The sequence below is a fragment of the Lactuca serriola genome, chromosome 2, assembly GCF_051521515.1.
Source record: "Lactuca serriola cultivar US96UC23 chromosome 2, Lser_US96UC23_V15, whole genome shotgun sequence".
In the NCBI taxonomy this organism is placed as follows: Eukaryota; Viridiplantae; Streptophyta; class Magnoliopsida; order Asterales; family Asteraceae; genus Lactuca; species Lactuca serriola.
The window spans coordinates 70,106,983-70,124,262 of record NC_136409.1 but is presented as its reverse complement, the minus strand read 5'-3'; the positions used below and the strand labels follow the sequence as shown (position 1 = coordinate 70,124,262).

The 17,280-nt window shown below is 33.0% G+C and overlaps 2 protein-coding genes, 1 long non-coding RNA gene and 1 pseudogene across 7 annotated transcripts; 2 read left to right on the top strand and 2 right to left on the bottom strand.

Annotated features, from left to right (window-relative positions):
• Nucleotides 1-2,091: 2,091 nt before the first annotated feature.
• LOC145089318 (uncharacterized) lies at nucleotides 2,092-3,551 on the top strand. The gene is made up of 3 exons (XM_079027768.1): nucleotides 2,092-2,375; nucleotides 2,576-2,694; nucleotides 2,959-3,551. The coding sequence occupies exons 1-3, from the start codon at nucleotides 2,092-2,094 to the stop codon at nucleotides 3,549-3,551; spliced, it is 996 nt and encodes a 331-aa protein (XP_078883894.1).
• A 1,242-nt stretch (nucleotides 3,552-4,793) lies between these two features.
• Nucleotides 4,794-7,951, bottom strand: LOC145089317 (uncharacterized). Its single transcript, XM_079027767.1, has 5 exons — nucleotides 7,501-7,951; nucleotides 7,139-7,273; nucleotides 6,541-7,028; nucleotides 5,119-5,338; nucleotides 4,794-4,885 (listed from the first exon to the last, which is right to left on the bottom strand). Exons 1-5 carry the CDS (start codon nucleotides 7,949-7,951, stop codon nucleotides 4,794-4,796), a joined length of 1,386 nt encoding a protein of 461 aa, XP_078883893.1.
• Nucleotides 7,952-9,435: 1,484 nt separating this feature from the next.
• On the top strand, nucleotides 9,436-12,701 carry LOC145089316 (putative disease resistance protein RGA3; annotated as a pseudogene).
• A 226-nt stretch (nucleotides 12,702-12,927) lies between these two features.
• Nucleotides 12,928-14,921, bottom strand: LOC145086360 (uncharacterized). 5 transcript variants are annotated; one of them, XR_013700406.1, is made up of 4 exons: nucleotides 14,824-14,921; nucleotides 14,152-14,736; nucleotides 13,489-13,568; nucleotides 12,928-13,370 (listed from the first exon to the last, which is right to left on the bottom strand). It is a non-coding gene; the product is annotated as an uncharacterized LOC145086360 (long non-coding RNA). The 5 variants fall into 5 exon arrangements; XR_013700404.1 differs by lacking the exon at nucleotides 12,928-13,370 and having other exon boundaries at nucleotides 13,394-13,568; XR_013700405.1 differs by lacking the exons at nucleotides 12,928-13,370; nucleotides 13,489-13,568 and adding an exon at nucleotides 13,575-14,056.
• Between the last annotated feature and the right edge of the window lie 2,359 nt (nucleotides 14,922-17,280).

Here is a 17,280-nt window from a genome sequence, read left to right as displayed (position 1 = left end):
GCCGGGATGAAAATTTGTTGATTTTCGTGGCAAACCATTAGTATGTTGTAACAAACTACCCAATAAATTTGTTCTAGTAGTGTTAGGTGATGGTTAAAGTTAGTTACTTAGTTCTACAATATATTAAGAAAGTCTAACTCATGTATAAGTTTTGTCACCAAATGGCTTCTTGCCCAACGGTATTTGGTATTATCCTTCTTCTTTGAGGTTAAGTGTTCAAGTCCCGATGTGTACATAGATAAATTAATTTAGGAATAGTTTAGTATATTTGCGGTTTCAAAAAAAAGTATAAAGTCTGTCAATAAATACATGAAAAAAAATTATAATACTTTCAATGGATCGTCATTCATATAAACATTAAGCAAGGCAACAACCTATTAAGGTAGAATGAACTTACCCATATATATATATATATATATATATATATATAGAGAGAGAGAGAGGTGGGTTCAATTGAGAAAATAAAAAAGGTTGAGAATGGGGGAATCATTCTCAGCCACTCATTTAATCTAAGCATAAAAAGATACGGTGACAAACTTGTAAATATGTTAATAACCTTTAATCTCAAATACGTAACTATAGAGAATTCGATAACAGTTCGTTTATCATCAAAATTTTTCCTCCAACCTTCAATAATAATCCATATTTCTTCAACTAAACCGGAATTTCTTCGCTGTTCATGAAATTGGAATCAGAGTTCTGGACTCGCAGTCACAGTCGACATTAAAGGATTTAGAATTGGTACTCACAGGTTACCAATCGGATTTTCGGAAATCAAAATCAAAATGAGAAATCGATCAGACATAGGATGTCGCATTTGATGTCGAAATCGGAAGTATATGATGATTTGGAATTGATAACTTGATGTTTTTAACATTTTTAAAATACTTAACTTGTATGTACTCCAACTGTTTGATGAAATGCATAAACTAAATTACCACGCTATATTCACATATGAATATGTTTTTTCACCTGAATCAATATATGATTATTAACAAATATACAAGTTTGTATGTTATGCATATGTGAATAACATATAAAAATTATATATATTTGTCAAAATACCTTCAAATATTCATAAGTGAATATATTCACAAGTGAATATACCTTGTAATATTCATATGTGAATATATTGTGTAATATTCATAAGTGAATATATCATTTAATATTCACAAATGAATATACTACGTAATATTCACATGTGATATACCATGTAATATTATGTAATATTCACATATGAAATATCATTTAATATTCATAAGTGAATATACCATCTAATATTCACAAGTGAATATACTATGTTAATATTCACAAGTGAATGCATCGTCCAATATTAAAATATGAATATACTATGTTTATTATATGCCGTATTCATATATGAATGATACTTAAATTGTAAAAAAAAAAAAATCATAATTTTTTTTCATAAATCAATAACGAATGTACTGTAATAAAATCTGATGCATTTTTATTCACTTATGAATAATGATAGCTGAAAATATAAAAAAAAATTATCTTAAAACTATATCAATATGGATGTCTATTTGTAGAGAATAAAAAATCATGAACTTTGGTATATTTAAAATCATTTTTTGATAAAAATAGCTTCTAAAAATTTAAAAAAACGAAAAAAACTATGTTTTTGTATATATTAAGGTAATGATTAAAATAGTTTAAGGAAATATATTTTGTTGGAAAATACATGTGTATTCCTTTCTCATTTCCGCCGGTACGTTGAGAGGGGCGGGTGTGGGCAACGCCCATGTGGCGTTATCCGATGTGGCAGCGCCCTAATGGGGGAACACCCCCCCTCCCGTTATTGTGTGTTATGTTAAGTCGCATGATTGTGGTAACATTTCGTAACGCGTAAAATTTGACCGTTTACAAATTCAAACCGTTTAAAAACGGTAACTTTAAATATAAAAAAAATCACTAATTGCATTTTCTTTTTATATATATATATATATATATATATATATATATATATATATATATATATATATATATCTCATTCTTTTTACTACACATATTTCTGTATATCTATCTTTATTTCTATATCACTCAAAACACAAACACAAAAATCAATCAACTATGAATGAATTTGATCCGGCTCATCCGTACAATGATGATAACGACGAAGACGATTTGTTCGTGAGTATGATGTACCAGTATTACACAGACAGCCTACTACAGCCAGATCCAGCTCCACTACTCACGCAACGTGCGGCGTTAAATAGAGATCGTGAGGAAGGGCATCGGCAACTAGTTAACGATTACTTTGAGGAAAATTGTGTCTACCAGCCAAGCGATTTCAAAAGAAGATTTCGTTTGCGAAAAAATGTCTTTGAAAGGATAGCCAACGCTATGGAAGCAAGGTATCGTTTGATTCAAATTTTATAATTTACAAAATGTCACTTTTAGATAAAATAAATAAAAATTTACATGTTTAATATTTAATTAGGTATCGTTTGTTTATTATATAATTAGGTATCGTTTGTTTCAACTTTTATAATTTATAAAATGTTACTTTTAGATAAAAATAAATATAATTTTTACGTGTTTAATATTTATTTAGGTATGAATTTTTCCAAATGAGATATGATGCCAGAGGCAAACGAGGCTTCACAGGGTTGCAAAAATGTGTTGCTGCAATTAAACTTATGGCAATGGGGGAGTCGCCCGATTCTGTTGACAGTTATATGAGAATGTCTAAGAGGACCGCATGAGAAAGTTTGTATTTATTGGCAAGAGGTGTTGTTGAAACCTTCGGTGACCAATATTTACGCAAACCTTCGTTTCATGATATGCAACAATTATATGTGGCACATGAAGAAAGACATGGTTTTCTGGGTATGCTTGGGAGCATTGACTGCACACACTGGAAATGGAGAAATTGCCCTGTGGCGTGGAAAGGCTAGTATTCGAGCAGTCATCATGGAGCACCTTCGTTGGTATTAGAGGCTGTTGCTTCACAAGATTTATGGATTTGGCCTGCTTTTTTCGGGGTTGCGGGTTCTAACAACGACGTCAACGTTCTAGATCAATCATCGATATTTGACGATCTTTTGTCAGGAAAAGCCCCAGATGCTCCTTTCACAGTGAATGGAAATGAATATAAGTTCGGGTATTACCTTACAGACGAAATATATCCAGAATATTCTACGTTTGTGAAGGCGTTTCGACACCCAATAGATCTAAGGGACAAATATTTCAAGAGACGACAAGAAGGAGCATGTAAGGACGTTGAACGTGCTTTTGGGGTTTTGAAATCAAAATGGCACATTGTTGAACATGCGGCGAGACCTTATGAGTTAGATACTCTACGATATATCATGTATGCATGTAGCATAATGCATAACATGGTTGTTGAAGATAGAGGACACAATATTGCAACGTATTCTCCTACGGAACCAAGACATGTGCAATTTCAACCTGGGACATCAAAATATTTACATAGAGTGGTCGATATTCAAGATCAGCGAAACCACAAGCAACTCTGTGAAGACTTGGCGGATTACATCTATGTTGATCACGAAGATGAAGATGAATAGTTTTAGGGCAAAAAATGTAGGTTTTATCATCTTTTTTTTTGTTATTTATTTTAGGTTTTTAAATGTTTTTGTGTTTTGTTGTAATTTTTTTAATGTTGTTTTTAATTTAAGATTTATTAAAATTTTATTTTTTACTTTTCAAATATAAATAAATAAATAAATAACAAATTCGAAATATAGAAAAAAAAACATCAAAAAAAAAATAAAAAATAAAATGGAAAATAATTGGTGTTATCACATGTTATTAGATGTTGCGCATTTGCACCTTGGGTGTTATAACACCATGTATGAGTAGGATGCTGATATGGCACCTTTTGGGTGTGGTAACATGTTGTCCACACCTAGTAGTCTGAAGGCTTTTGCGGCAAAAATAAATGATTTGCTGAGAATGATTTCCGCTATTCTCAATCTTTTTTTTTTCTCAGTTGAACCCTTCTATATATATATATATATATATATATATATATATATATATATATATTACCAGTTTACCACATTCTTCGTTTAGCTGTTTAACCATCAAGGTGTGGATACCACATTTTATTACGGAAACCGATTGCAACGAAAAGAAAGAGTTTAATTATTTACTTAAAGACATCACCATCTATGATAAACTTAAATAGGGAAAATGACTTACGAGCCCAACGAAGTTTCCAAACCATTCAAAAAACCTCAATCATGTTTTGTCTGTTAAAAAAAACCCAACAAACTTAACATTTTGTCTAAAAAGCCTAATTAAGTTATACTTTCCTGAAAGTCAATTAAGAGAAACAGATGACGTGGCTTATTAGCGTATCCGGAAAATGACTTGTTAGACCAACGAAGTTTCCAAAACGTTTAAAAAACTCCAATCATGTTTTAACTGTTCAAAAAAAAACCCAACGAACTTAAACAAAACAAAGTTGAGATTTTTTGAACGATTTGGAACTTTGTTGGACTTTTTAGACAAAAGGTTAAGTTCGTTGGGTTTTTATGTACAAACAAAAAATTATTGAGGTTTTTTGAATGGTTTGGAAACTTCGTTGGGCTTTTAAGTCATTTTCCCAACTTAAATACAATTTGCTTCAAAAAGTACATTATCATCCGCCAACAACATCTTCCGATTAAAGAAAGCATCACAGTATCTGAAAATTAGACTTTGCACTCAGAATACATGACTAGAATCTTGGATTTTGATAGTAAAGTTTATGTTTTCTCTGCATACTGAAGTGACTCCTAGAACCAAATGCTTGTTGAAAAAATTCAGCAGTTATATCCATCTGATACATGCCATATGATAGCATTGACATTAAAATCGACAAGGTGATAAAGATTGGTACCCAAACTAACTTGTCCTGATAATAAATGAAGAAACAGGTACAAAAACAGAACAACATCGATGCTACTGAGAATAAGAGTCCTGCTATGCCTGTCATCAGTTTTCTATGTACTGATTGCAGAAAACCATGTTGCCTTTTTATGTGAATAGATAAGAATATGAGGATCGAAATGGAAGAGGATGACAAAGAGAGGGCATTAAATATGGAGAAGATTATGAACACTTGGTTACGGCGGAAAATAGGAATACCATTATCTTGATTGTAACCCCCTGGGAGTGTAAAAGCTGCTGTGAATCCAATGGTAGCTATGACCGCTGCAACCACCAAGCACTGGTTCGCTGTCTCTTTGACGGATTTTTCATGTGCAGAGAATAGTTCTTTGTGCTCAAGCATGAATAATTCATATGGTGTTTGACCATTGTTGTTCTTCGTTTCACGGTGAAAAGGAGAGATGTTAGCCTCTACTTCCTACGACCTCAAAAAAATGTGATTATTTTACCTGGTTTGTATTTCAAATGTAAAACTGAAAGCTGTTCATCATATTCAAAGTCCTCTAAAACATACAACATAGATTGTTATGGCAAAAATTAAGTTGGTGTGTTACTATTTGAATAACCTCATATGAAACATTTAATTTGACATCATAGATCTTGAACCTGTAAAATGAAGTAACTAGTCCAAATAAAGTATCGATCGAGTAAGCTAGCACTTAACATAAGTAATATATTAGATTGTCATGAGCCATTGAAACTATCCAACTCTAATATAATTTTAGTATTCTTGTATGAAGTTGATCAGATCTGTGGCCTATCTTCTTCTAGTACAACCCGGGGAGAGATGGTTGTCGAAGAAAATAAACCATTTGTGTGCTCCTGTGTGTTTTAAATTTAGAAAATCTCCACATGTGAAGGTTTTCTAAAAGGTCACTTTTAACCACTCGAACTCCAACCTCTTAATTTTCTTTTATGTTTTGTACATTTTAGCCCTTGGCCTTGCATGATAAGGTTTCATTTTCCACCCTTTTTATATTTAAATATGAAATCATTATTACTTTTTGGTAAATTAGTATATTTAATTATATATAGAAAAATTAAAAATATTTCATAGAAATTATTATATCAATTAAATGTATTTGGCGAAACTTTAGAAACAATATATATATATATATATATATATATATATATATATATATATATATATATATATATATATATATATATATATATATATATATATATATATATTTAAAATTAAAAAATATTTTGGTCACATGCGTAATAGGATTTTATTTTTTTTATTTATTTAAGTTTAATTGTTAACTTATGCTATTTTTCGATGATATAACATACTATATATCTAGAAATATGATAAATCATAAGACGGAATTTTATGACAAAAGATAAGTATAACTTTGTTAAAACCAATTAATAGAGAAAGTTTTGTGAAAATAAGTTAAATTAGAGGAAGCTTAGGTAACAAGTATTAAAGAGTGTAACCATTGGAGATGCTCTATTAGTGGCATGCCAAACCAGATTCAAGAAATATAAATATTGTAATAACTGGTTAGCTAGTTTGTACCCGTATAAACGCTACAACTGGTTAATGTAGGAAGAAATTGGCATATGCAAAAATCTATGGTCCGAGAATCTCAGACAAAAGGAAGTACATACCATGAACCATAACATGTCATGTTGCACTTGTAGACCAAGTGCTGAAGTTTCGTGAGGTCTATTTGTCTTTGACCTCTTCCCAGCTAAGTGCAACATGTTATTTCCTTCCACGTCTTGGAGAGATGTTATCATGTTTTGCATTGAGCCGAGCTCATAGAGAAGGCAGTAGATATCTACATGACGGTGTGAGACAGCAACATGAAATATACTTTGGTTGTTGTCGTCTGTCTTCCATACTAAATCAGGATATTCACGGATGAGCTCAACTAGAAATTTAGTATTTCCCATTTTTGCAGCAATGAATAGTACTCGTGAAGAGTACTTCGGCTTTTTCTTTCCATCTTCGGTAATAATTATGTCTGATGGTCCTTTGATAACGTCCGCAGGGCCTCTGAGAATGTCATCAACTGTGTCGATGGGCAACTTCAGAATATTTGACCAAACGATTCGAAGTAATCGTGTGGCATCAGTCAGTTCTTCTGCAGGATCTAGTAAGAAACCAAGTTAAGGACACCAAATACTTTTTGAGTAATAAGTGATCCATAAATCTGGCTAAAAGATATGTAGTGGAGAAATAAATAAGAATAGAAATACTAACATCGATGTATGGCTCTCCGGTAAAAAGGCGGTGTATGATGCAGTTCAAATGCATACGTCTTTCGAGCAAGAACTTGGAGTACATTCCCATTAACAGCAAGTTCTGGTCGCTCAGTCACTATAGTCAAGGCAATATCTACAAAATATTTAACAGTCACGTAAAGCGGTAAGATGTTACATTTCCAACAAACTCTAAATACAATCGCCTTAACAATTTTCCTTTGAAATTAACCCATCCTAAAAAAAAGATCATGCATACTATCATGTAAGAAGAATGGACATGAAAAAATTTGGTGTAGAAAACTTGGGAGTTTAATCTCACGACCCAGATAAAAGAACAAGAAAGGTGCAACAACTACTTACCAAACATATCAACCTCTACACAGTTTTGGAGAACCTGACTACGATTCTGATCTGTCCAAAGATCACCGGTCATCTGCCTAGAATTGTGAAAGAGATAACGCACAATGTCATTTCCATGTATTGATGCCATATGAAGTGGCATCATTCCTTGATTACCAGGAATTTCCAGCAGGGCCTTATTCTTTTGAATTAATATCTTAGCAATTTCGACATTTCCACTTTCTGCTGCTAAACACAGTGCGGTGTTGTGGTGCATGTTCTGAAGTTGTAATTGTTGGTTTGTCATCTTACTCAATAGATTATTTACAAACTGTTTCCCGGACTCGGTTCTTTTTGTGGATGCTGCAATGTGAAGAGCAGTATCATAATTTTGACTGATACCAAACCCTACCAGATCTAGATGTTGATGTTTGTCAAAGATGTCCTGAGCAGCCTTCCAATCACCTTCCATTGATGCATTATAAAGAGGAACACAGATTTTGTGGTAGTCGTCCCTATTTCCTTTGAAGCAATAACAGATGATAGGTTAATCAAATATTGATCATAATAAGCAGCTAATACTTTTAATTACTTGAATACCATTTCAAAGAATTCTCTATATATGCTTGGTATGAGGTGTGCAAGTTAAAACTTAATAGAATATTTTTTTTTTAACAAAAGTAATTTCTGGTCGACGTTAATTACATCAAATCATCATTAAGGGATCTTATAAATTAAAATTTATATCAGAGTTTACCAAGTAGATCTCCACAAGGCAGGTTCCGTGGTGGAGAAGTATATGAAGTCAAATAATTCATTTTGTCCCTCCGCTGGCCACCGATGGGATCTATGGATGCGCTTCCGGGTTTTTGACTAGATACCGCACCTGCATGATGACACTGTTAGTAAAATGAAATCCAAAAAGGACACCATGCATGCATGGGTGATGTATGTATCTGAAACCAGATAATATATCGAAATTTTGAAACTACCTAAAATCAATATATAGACTAGTAAATTTCACTTTATGAATCTGTATACATTAGAGTAAGTATGTGTGAAATTTCTGAAGACACCAATGCAATTTATAAGCCAAATTTATGGGTTAGGTGAAGATTAACTCGTTATTTAAAATTGCTTGATTCTGAGTTACAACAAACGCTAATTGTAAGGAAAGAGACGAGTACGTATAAAATTATAGATAATATAGATAATATACGTAGACTTTGATGGGTTAGTTGAAGGTCAATGCTTATAATAAAATTAAATCATTCTTAATAATAACAACCTCTAATGAGTTATCATGAAAGTCATAGTTTTCTTAATTATTCATCCTTAGTCGATCTTTACCTATTTAACTGTTATTAAAAAACTCTAATAAATTAGTTTTTAATTAATTACAACGTTGTATGTTTTGACATGGAAGAAATATTATTACAAAGTCAATTCAGAAATCTAAAGAAAATATTATATCCTGCTGGATGTATTTGTATTTGTTTTCTGGTATATATGTTATGATAGTTAGCATGTATTAATATTTAATAGATATATTTTAAATTATTATGTTCTATATTACAATATAGAATTATATCAAAAGGTAAATGAAACTGTACCAGTTAAATTAAAAGATCAATTCTAGTTTATATATGAAATATTATATGTTAACTATTAAAACATAAAATATAATGATATATTAATATTTTAGATAAGTAATAATGACAGATTGTAAAAAGAAAAGAAAAGAAAAGAAAATTAGCGAAGTGTATGTTATAAACTTGTAACTTAGGAAAGGTATAACTTAGTAGACACCTTCAATTCTGATTCGATACCATTTTCCACTACACACGCCACCAAATAAATCTCCATTTCCATTCATTGGGTCTCTCTTTGTTCCCCCATCTCATAGATTCTTATTGTGTTCTATCTTTCTTCCACCATTCATTTGCTATTCCTCTCTCTTGTAAACAGTGAAAATGGCTGAAGCATTAGTCACTATTGCTGCTGAGGGGATATTAAAAAAGGTGTTGTCTATTGCTGCGGGTGAACTCGCCATTGCATGGGGTTACGAAGAAAAGCTGACCAGCCTTCACAGAACATTAGACCTGATTCGTGCCAAGTTACGTGATGCGGAGCAAAAAAAGGAATCAGAGGTTGTGATGGTGTGGCTGAAGCAGCTAAAAGATGTAGTGGGTGAAGCTGATGATGTGTTGGATGAGGTTGATTACGAAATGTTGAGGCGTCAAATAAAGAAACAAGATCAGATAACAAGAAAGGTAATGTGCCTTCCAAGCTTGAAAAGGTTCTCCTTTCGTTATAAAATAGGTCATAAAATCCAAAACATCAATGAAAAGTTACTTAAGATCAATACAGAAGCAGATAGTTTAGGACTACAAAATGAACTCCCTGCAGGCCCTGTTCTAGATCATCTCTATTGGAGAGACTGTTCCAAATCAAGAAGAATTTAAAATTGTTGGGAGGGATAATGATAAACTCCATATCATTGAACTTTTAACCAAATCAAGAAAAGAAGAAAAGCTTAGCATTGTTCCCATTGTGGGAATGGGCGGGATTGGGAAGACCACTTTGGCTAAGTCGGTCTACAATGATAAAAAGATCGAGCAACATTTTGATGTTAAAGCATGGTTGTGTGTGTCGGTTAAGGTTGACATCAATACACTTCTTGCCAAGATCTACGAATCTCTTGACAAAAAGAAACCTACCTCGGACTTAAGGACCAATTTAATTGGAAGTCTTAACGAGCAATTGACATCAAAAAGATATTTGCTCGTCTTAGATGACGTTTGGATCGAAGAAAGGCCATACTGGGAAGAGTTTAGGAGTTGTATGCTAAATGTAAGCTCACAAAATGGAAGTGGCATTCTTGTCACTACACGGAAGCTTGAAATCGGAACTCATGATATGCACATGGATTCATGCCTTTTAAAAGGTCTTTCCGATGATCATTGTTGGGACATCTTCAGAGAAAGAGTGTTTGTGGCAGGCACATCATCCTCTCTAGAACTGGAGGAGATAGGCCATGAGATTGTAAAAAAATGTGGTGGTTTACCATTGCTTTTAAATGTAATGGGTGGCATGTTGGCACATTACAATGACATAGAGAAGTGGTTGGCCATCAAAAATAGCAAAGTTTGGGATCTGGAAGAAGAAAGGGATAGAGTTCAAAAGAGTTTGGAACTGAGCTTTGATAATCTCCCCAATTCTATCGTCAAGCAATGTTTTGTATATTGTTCCATCTTTAAGAAAGATACGGTCATGGAAAGGGAAGAATTGGTCCGGCTTTAGATGGCTTTAGGGTTGGTTCAAGCGGATGAGGAAAGAAACAAGGAGATGGAGGATGTGGGGAATGATATTTTTCAAATTTTGGTCAGCAATTCGTTGTTCCAAGATGTTGAAAGGGATGAGTATGGTCACATCACTCGTTGTAGCATGCACGATCTGGTGCATGATCCTTCATTATCACTTTCAAAACATGAAAGCCTATGTCTGGAGGATGCGACAAATGATGATATTGCATGTATGCCTCAGGTTAAACATCTTGCCTTTTACCAAAAACAGAACATTAAACTGGTAGCAGAGGTTTCTATGTTCATTGAAAGGAATACAGAGGCTAGAACTTTGCATACATTATTCATCGAAGGTGAAGTTGATATGAAATTTCCATTTCAACGATTAAAGTGCATACGAATCCTACAACTCAAATGTTATTTAATACGGGAGTTAGACGATTCAATTGGAAGGTTGGTGCATCTTAGGTATCTGGATTTGGCATATACGAGAATCCGTGTTCTTCCTGAATCTATTGGTAAATTATACCACTTGCAAACTCTAAAGTTGTCTGACGACATTGAGCAGTTTCCAGAAGCCATGAGAAATTTGATAAGCCTGCGATATTTCCAGTGTGACAAAAACATTCCTACCAATATCGTAGGACAGCTGACTTCTCTTCAAACTTTGCCTTGCTTCATAGTGCTTAAAAGGAAGAGACATGGTATAGAAGAGCTACGCCATTTGAATAACCTTAGTGGAAGGCTTTGTATCTCCAAACTAGAGAATGTTAGGAGCAAAGAGGATGCTGTCAAGGCAGACTTATCCAGAAAGAAAAATTTATACGACATCGAATTGGAATGGAGTCGGGACTGTGGAGGTGACAACAAAAACGAGAAGGATGTATTGGAAGGCTTGCAACCCCCTAGAGATGTAAAAAAATTGGAAATTACAAGATTTTATGGTGATAATTTTCCAGAATGGGTAATGAAGATGGCAATCGATATCGAAGGGAAATGGACACCCCTTGACAAGCTCGTGTCAATCACATTATATGACTGTAGGAGCTACCTCTCTCTTCCGACGCTTGAGCACCTACCACATCTTCAGAATCTTCTGTTAATACAAATGGATAGCTTGACATGCTTAAGGAGTTCCGATGTTACCGGGTCAACGAAACCTTTGTCTCTATCGTTGAGATCGCTCGGACTGTATTTTTTGGAAAGACTGGAAAAGTGGATAGACGGAGAACCCAACAGCTCAAAAACGATATCGCCTGTCCTCGAGAAGTTGGATATTTATGTTTGCCCAAACATTATTTGCTTAGATGAATACCATCCCCATCCTCTTGTTTCCTTACGCATATCTCAATGCACAGGTCTGGTGTCCATTAAGAGCATACAAGGCCTCACATCTCTTGAATGTTTAGAAATTTTCATGTGTCCCAGTCTTTCAAATATAACTAACCAGTGTCATTCTTTGAAGACTTTGTCTATTAACAATTATGACAAACTGACTTCCTTGCCTCACGGAATGTTCAACTGTTTTGCCTTCTTAAATGAGTTGACACTTGGTCTGTTCTCAAAGGAGCTCGATTCTTTCCCGAGTCTCCAAGGCATCGAGAAGTTAAGTAACCACCTTCAGTTGTTAGAATTGAGAGGTTGGGATCATTGGGAGTTAATGCCAGAAGAACTACAACACCTCACCTCACTGACTTTGTTATGCATAAATAGATTCGGAATAAAAGAACTGCCCATGTGGTTAACCAACATGTCATCTATCCAAGAATTGAGGTTCAATAATTGCAAGGGGCTAAATAAAGAAGCAGTTAGACGGGGAGTGCCGCGGGAAGCAACTAATGTCAGACTAAATTATGGAAGAGTGTTAATTAATAAGTTATTTGAGTGTGTTTGTGTATATATAGATATGTTGTTTAAATCAGATCATTCCTCCTCTTGGCTCTTGCTTAATAATAAACTCTCTTCTAGTTTTCTCCTCCCTTGTGATCCAATTGTACCGACACATTTGTCTTGTCAAGTGTAAGAGACAAGTACAAAACACGGGTAAAAGAACATTATATAAATGTAATAACATTATATAAATGTAATACTAAATATCCCAAAACTCTTCTCTCACTTATAACTTACAGCTACCGATTTTTAATCCAGTTGGTCGACCAATTTTGGCAACTTTCCTTTGTGCTCATCATTCTTTCATAATTCATCATTTGACCAATTCATTGCATGATGGCTCTCGTCCATTGTAACTGACATCTACTATACTACTAATTTGTTGTTTTGAAATATACCCTGCAATGCAATCTTACAAAATGATTTGATATCCATGTTATTTGTGTTATTAACTTGGAAAGGTTTATGCAACTCAATTGATGTCCGGTATTATTAGTTCTATTGGTCATAAAGCTAAAGTTTAAGCTCTTGGCCTGTTAATCTAAAAAATTTGAGGGCCACAGAATAAAGCAGAGGGACTGATGCTGTCAAGTGCTAAAAGTTGGAGGTGGCTGAGGATATCAGAAGTTATTGAAAAGCTGTTCCCATATCGATGTGTACAGTCGATGGTCGTATTCTATGCTTCGTTATCTGTTACTATAAAACAAGTGTACAATATAGATTAAAAATTAATTAGATATCTTTCTCATATTTATTGTTTCTATACAAACATAATCATATCTTGATTAGGAGCAATGTTTAAATTTGTTATTACATGGTCTCATCTCGGCCAACTGGGCAATATGATATTAATTAGGTTGTGGTTTCCTTCTTTAATCTTACAACTCCAGCCTTCTGCCATATCACAAATTAGAACAATTGCTATAAGTAAAATGTAATATGATCTACAAACGAATATAAGCAATGAGTGCTTTACTATAATTTTACCATTTTTAACAACCAATTTAGTAAACAATAGCATAAACTTGTATCAATATGAAAAATGGCTACAAAGATAGGCAAAAAAAATCCATTTTTGCTGCATACATTGGAAAAAAGATGCAACTTCACTACAAAAATAAGTGTTTTGCCATCATATTAAAACAGTTAGAGAAAAAAATCATCCCAAATAGGCATGAATGAAAAGCCATATTCTAGAAACAGTTGGGTATTTATTCAATCTTTAAAACTGCAAACTGAAAGTTAAGTTATTTTTATCTTTGCCAACATGATCTTGATCCTATCAAAGTCATTTCACTTCTTCTGGACAATTAGATTTTTACCCACTTGTTCTTAACATCTGCAATTAATCAATATTCAGGTATCTAACAACCCACAAGAACCTATCAATAAAAAAAAGGATCAATGAACTAAATTAATCAAAAAAGAGAACATCATAAAAAGCATTCTAGACACAGCTTCTTTGATATAAACATACCCATTTACCACACATTTAACAAGATCAAGTGTCCTTGGAAATGTGTTGAGCAACATAATTTGTTATTTCCCAAACATTTCTCAAGTATCCTCCTGCTAACTTGAACATGGTAAAGATCAATTAGCTCTGTGAAATTCAAAATGAAAAATGGTTACAACAGCCAAAGTACAAATTTGCTCCCTATGAGTCCTAATTTAACCCTTAGCTCAACAAATACAAAATCGAACATAATACTGTAGTTGGGGCTTCTGAAATCACACAAGACAGAGATATGCATGCATATTAAGTAAGAAGGAAATCCAGTAAGCATATTCAAAAAAATCACGTCATTAGAAATATCCTCACTCTAAATCACGAAATCAGATTTGCCGAGATCAGTCACGACATCCAAATGTCAAGTAAAATTGGGAACAGGGAGAACGGTCTTACATGATTCTCGATGAAATCTGTAGATGAAAAGGAACGATAGCACTAACATATTTTTTTCGATGTTCGGATGCCTTATCTGCATTGATATAGATGTCATTTGATTTCAGTACCCCTTCTTTTAGAGGCAGCTCTCATTTTGCGAGTCTGTGGACTAACCTTCAACAAATCAAAACCAAATTCAGAACGAAAATCTAGAACTAGAACATAAAATCACAAATTGGTTGACGGAGGTGAGCGCATCACCGAGGATGAGAAGGAAGCACCGGCGGTAGGGTAGCCGAAATCGCCTGAGAGCTAGGGCTCGGAAGGTTAAGAGGGTGTTTGCATTTTGCAATACTTACTAACTCGACTTAATTTTTAAAATGTTTTTAAATGTTCTTTCTTTTTGGCAAGAAGAAAATTGACATTTTTTAGAAATCTGGAATCGTAGATTTTTGATATTTTTGGTGTATTGGAAACATATTTTAAAAACTGTTTTTGGGAAAAATTATGTCAATTTTTTTTTTTTTTTTTTTTTTTTTTTTTTTGTGAAAATTAACTTTTTACTCTCAAGCACCGTCTAAGTGGAACCAAAGAAGTGGGAGTTGTCCTCATTTTTGAAAAAAATAGAAAATTTAATTTTAAAATTCAAAAAATACTTTGAGTAAAGGTTTTATAGTTTTATACAGTCTGGACAATGAATTTAATTTTTGAGTAATTAAGTAGATTTCATAACGAACGTTTAATCATCATTTTTAAAAATTAACTTGGACCATTCATTACATTGTTCAAAATTGCACGCTTCAAACTCGATAGTTTAAATTTATATATTTCATCACTTATCAAACATGAAGGGACTATAATGCCTCTTTTAATTTTATTTTTTTCAGTTATTAAACATTTTTTATTACTTTTAATTATTAAAAATATTTTTCTATATCGTTGAAAATACTTGATCACCACTACCACTAATTTACACCACTGGAAAACCCACTACAACCATTCGACTAAAAAACCTTACTAGCACCAACTATAAATTCCTAAATAAAAAACTATTGTAGATTCATGCACAACCCTTCTATCCTCCCTACATACTACATATTTGGCTTCACCACCACCCATTGTTTCTGACCATGTATTCATCGGAAAACCAACATATAGAAAAACCCCCTACTCGATATTGTAGTACGTTATCTACCGCCAGAAAACTTGCAACTGAAATCTATTTATGCATTGAGAAAGACCAACATTGTGGTTGAAATCCTATGTTTTTTCCACCCATCACCGAAGATCCAACACCTTTGTTTTTTTTTCTTCAAGGAAGATTCTGGATCTTACCTTTTTCTGGTAGAGATCTAATACCGGTGGAAAAAATCAAGCAAAAATCGATCCATTGTTGATGGTGCAGAAATGGAACGGTGATGGATTAATGATTAAGGCGATTTAGTTTTGTAAGATATATATGGAAAATGAGATAAGTACAGGGTCGTTCCAAATATATTTTGGGTCCAAGACGAGAGAAAACAATAGACCCATAAAAAACACAAATGTCATCAAGCTTTTTATAATAAATCAATAATTAAAAGAAAATTATTTGTATTATCTTCTAAATATAACAATTTCCATAAAAAATTTGGACCCCTTTAAAAGATGGGTCCTGGACGGTCGTCCCTATCGCCCACCCTCTAGGATGGGCTTGGATAAGTGGCGGTGATGCTGACGACGACAAAGAATGGATCTAAATCAGATGGAGGAGGGCTTTACGATATCGTTGGATCTGCATATAGCATATTAAAGCAACGTTGGTGGCGGTTGGAGAGGTCTAGTGTTGCCGAAAAATGCTTGAAAGAGAAATAGAAGAGAGAATGGTGGCCCGATAAATAGAGAAGAAGAGGGCAGGGTGAGAGTGTTGGAGATAAAGATGGGAAAGGGAAGGGGTGGGTGGGACTAAAAGTGTAATTTACTCTTATTTTTTATAATAAAAAATTCAATAACTAAAAAATAAATATAAAAGAAATCAAAAAAGAAATAAATAAGGGCAAAATTGTCTTTTTAAGTCCGGGGATGTAAGCGGGTAACTTTTAAACAAACAAGGAACAATCCGAATTAAATTTTGAAAATAGGAACCAAACGTACCTTTTGGCACTTACACGAGGGACAATTAGAATAATTTACTTTTAATTTTTTTTTTGCCAACTATTATTTAATTCATTATGTACGGTGTAACGGAACATCGTTTGTAAGTAATATAAACAAAATTATATCCTAAGAAAATTAATATAAATAAATGAATATAAAAATAAATTTTATAAGAGACCAAACATATAATTTTTAAATATACTAAAGGGCCAAAATCATAAATTACAAAATACAATAATTAAACTTTAAAATTATAAACATAAAAACCATTAGATAAAATTTACTTAAAGGAAAAAATATGAATATTAAAACGTGCTATTTTCATAAATAAATTCTGTATTTCTAAATAAAAAGTTATTTTAAAACTTGTATTATATAATATCAAAATAGTAAGTTGATTAAAATTTAAATATATATGCTTTAGAAATAACAACAGTAAATACTTTTCTCAAACTCAGTGAGTGAGTGTGTGTGTGTGTATATATATATATATATATATATATATATATATATATATATATATATATATATTATACTTTATAAAACATTTTTAGTCAAATGCTGAATTTTAAGTCGTATAAG

What these genes read in the sequence shown, in the direction of transcription:
- LOC145089318 (XM_079027768.1), top strand. Translation starts at nt 2,092, where the DNA reads ATGAATGAATTTGATCCGGCTCATCCGTACAATGATGATAACGACGAA. An exon ending in GCCAACGCTATGGAAGCAAG is followed by an intron (nt 2,376 to 2,575) that starts GTATCGTTTGAT and finishes ATATTTATTTAG; the next exon opens with GTATGAATTTTTCCAAATGA. An exon ending in GTCGCCCGATTCTGTTGACA is followed by an intron (nt 2,695 to 2,958) that starts GTTATATGAGAA and finishes CGTTGGTATTAG; the next exon opens with AGGCTGTTGCTTCACAAGAT.
- LOC145089317 (XM_079027767.1), bottom strand. Translation starts at nt 7,951, where the DNA reads ATGGAAGGTGATTGGAAGGCTGCTCAGGACATCTTTGACAAACATCAA. An exon ending in TGTAGAGGTTGATATGTTTG is followed by an intron (nt 7,274 to 7,500) that starts GTAAGTAGTTGT and finishes AATATTTTGTAG; the next exon opens with ATATTGCCTTGACTATAGTG. An exon ending in ATGACATGTTATGGTTCATG is followed by an intron (nt 5,339 to 6,540) that starts GTATGTACTTCC and finishes TTGAGGTCGTAG; the next exon opens with GAAGTAGAGGCTAACATCTC.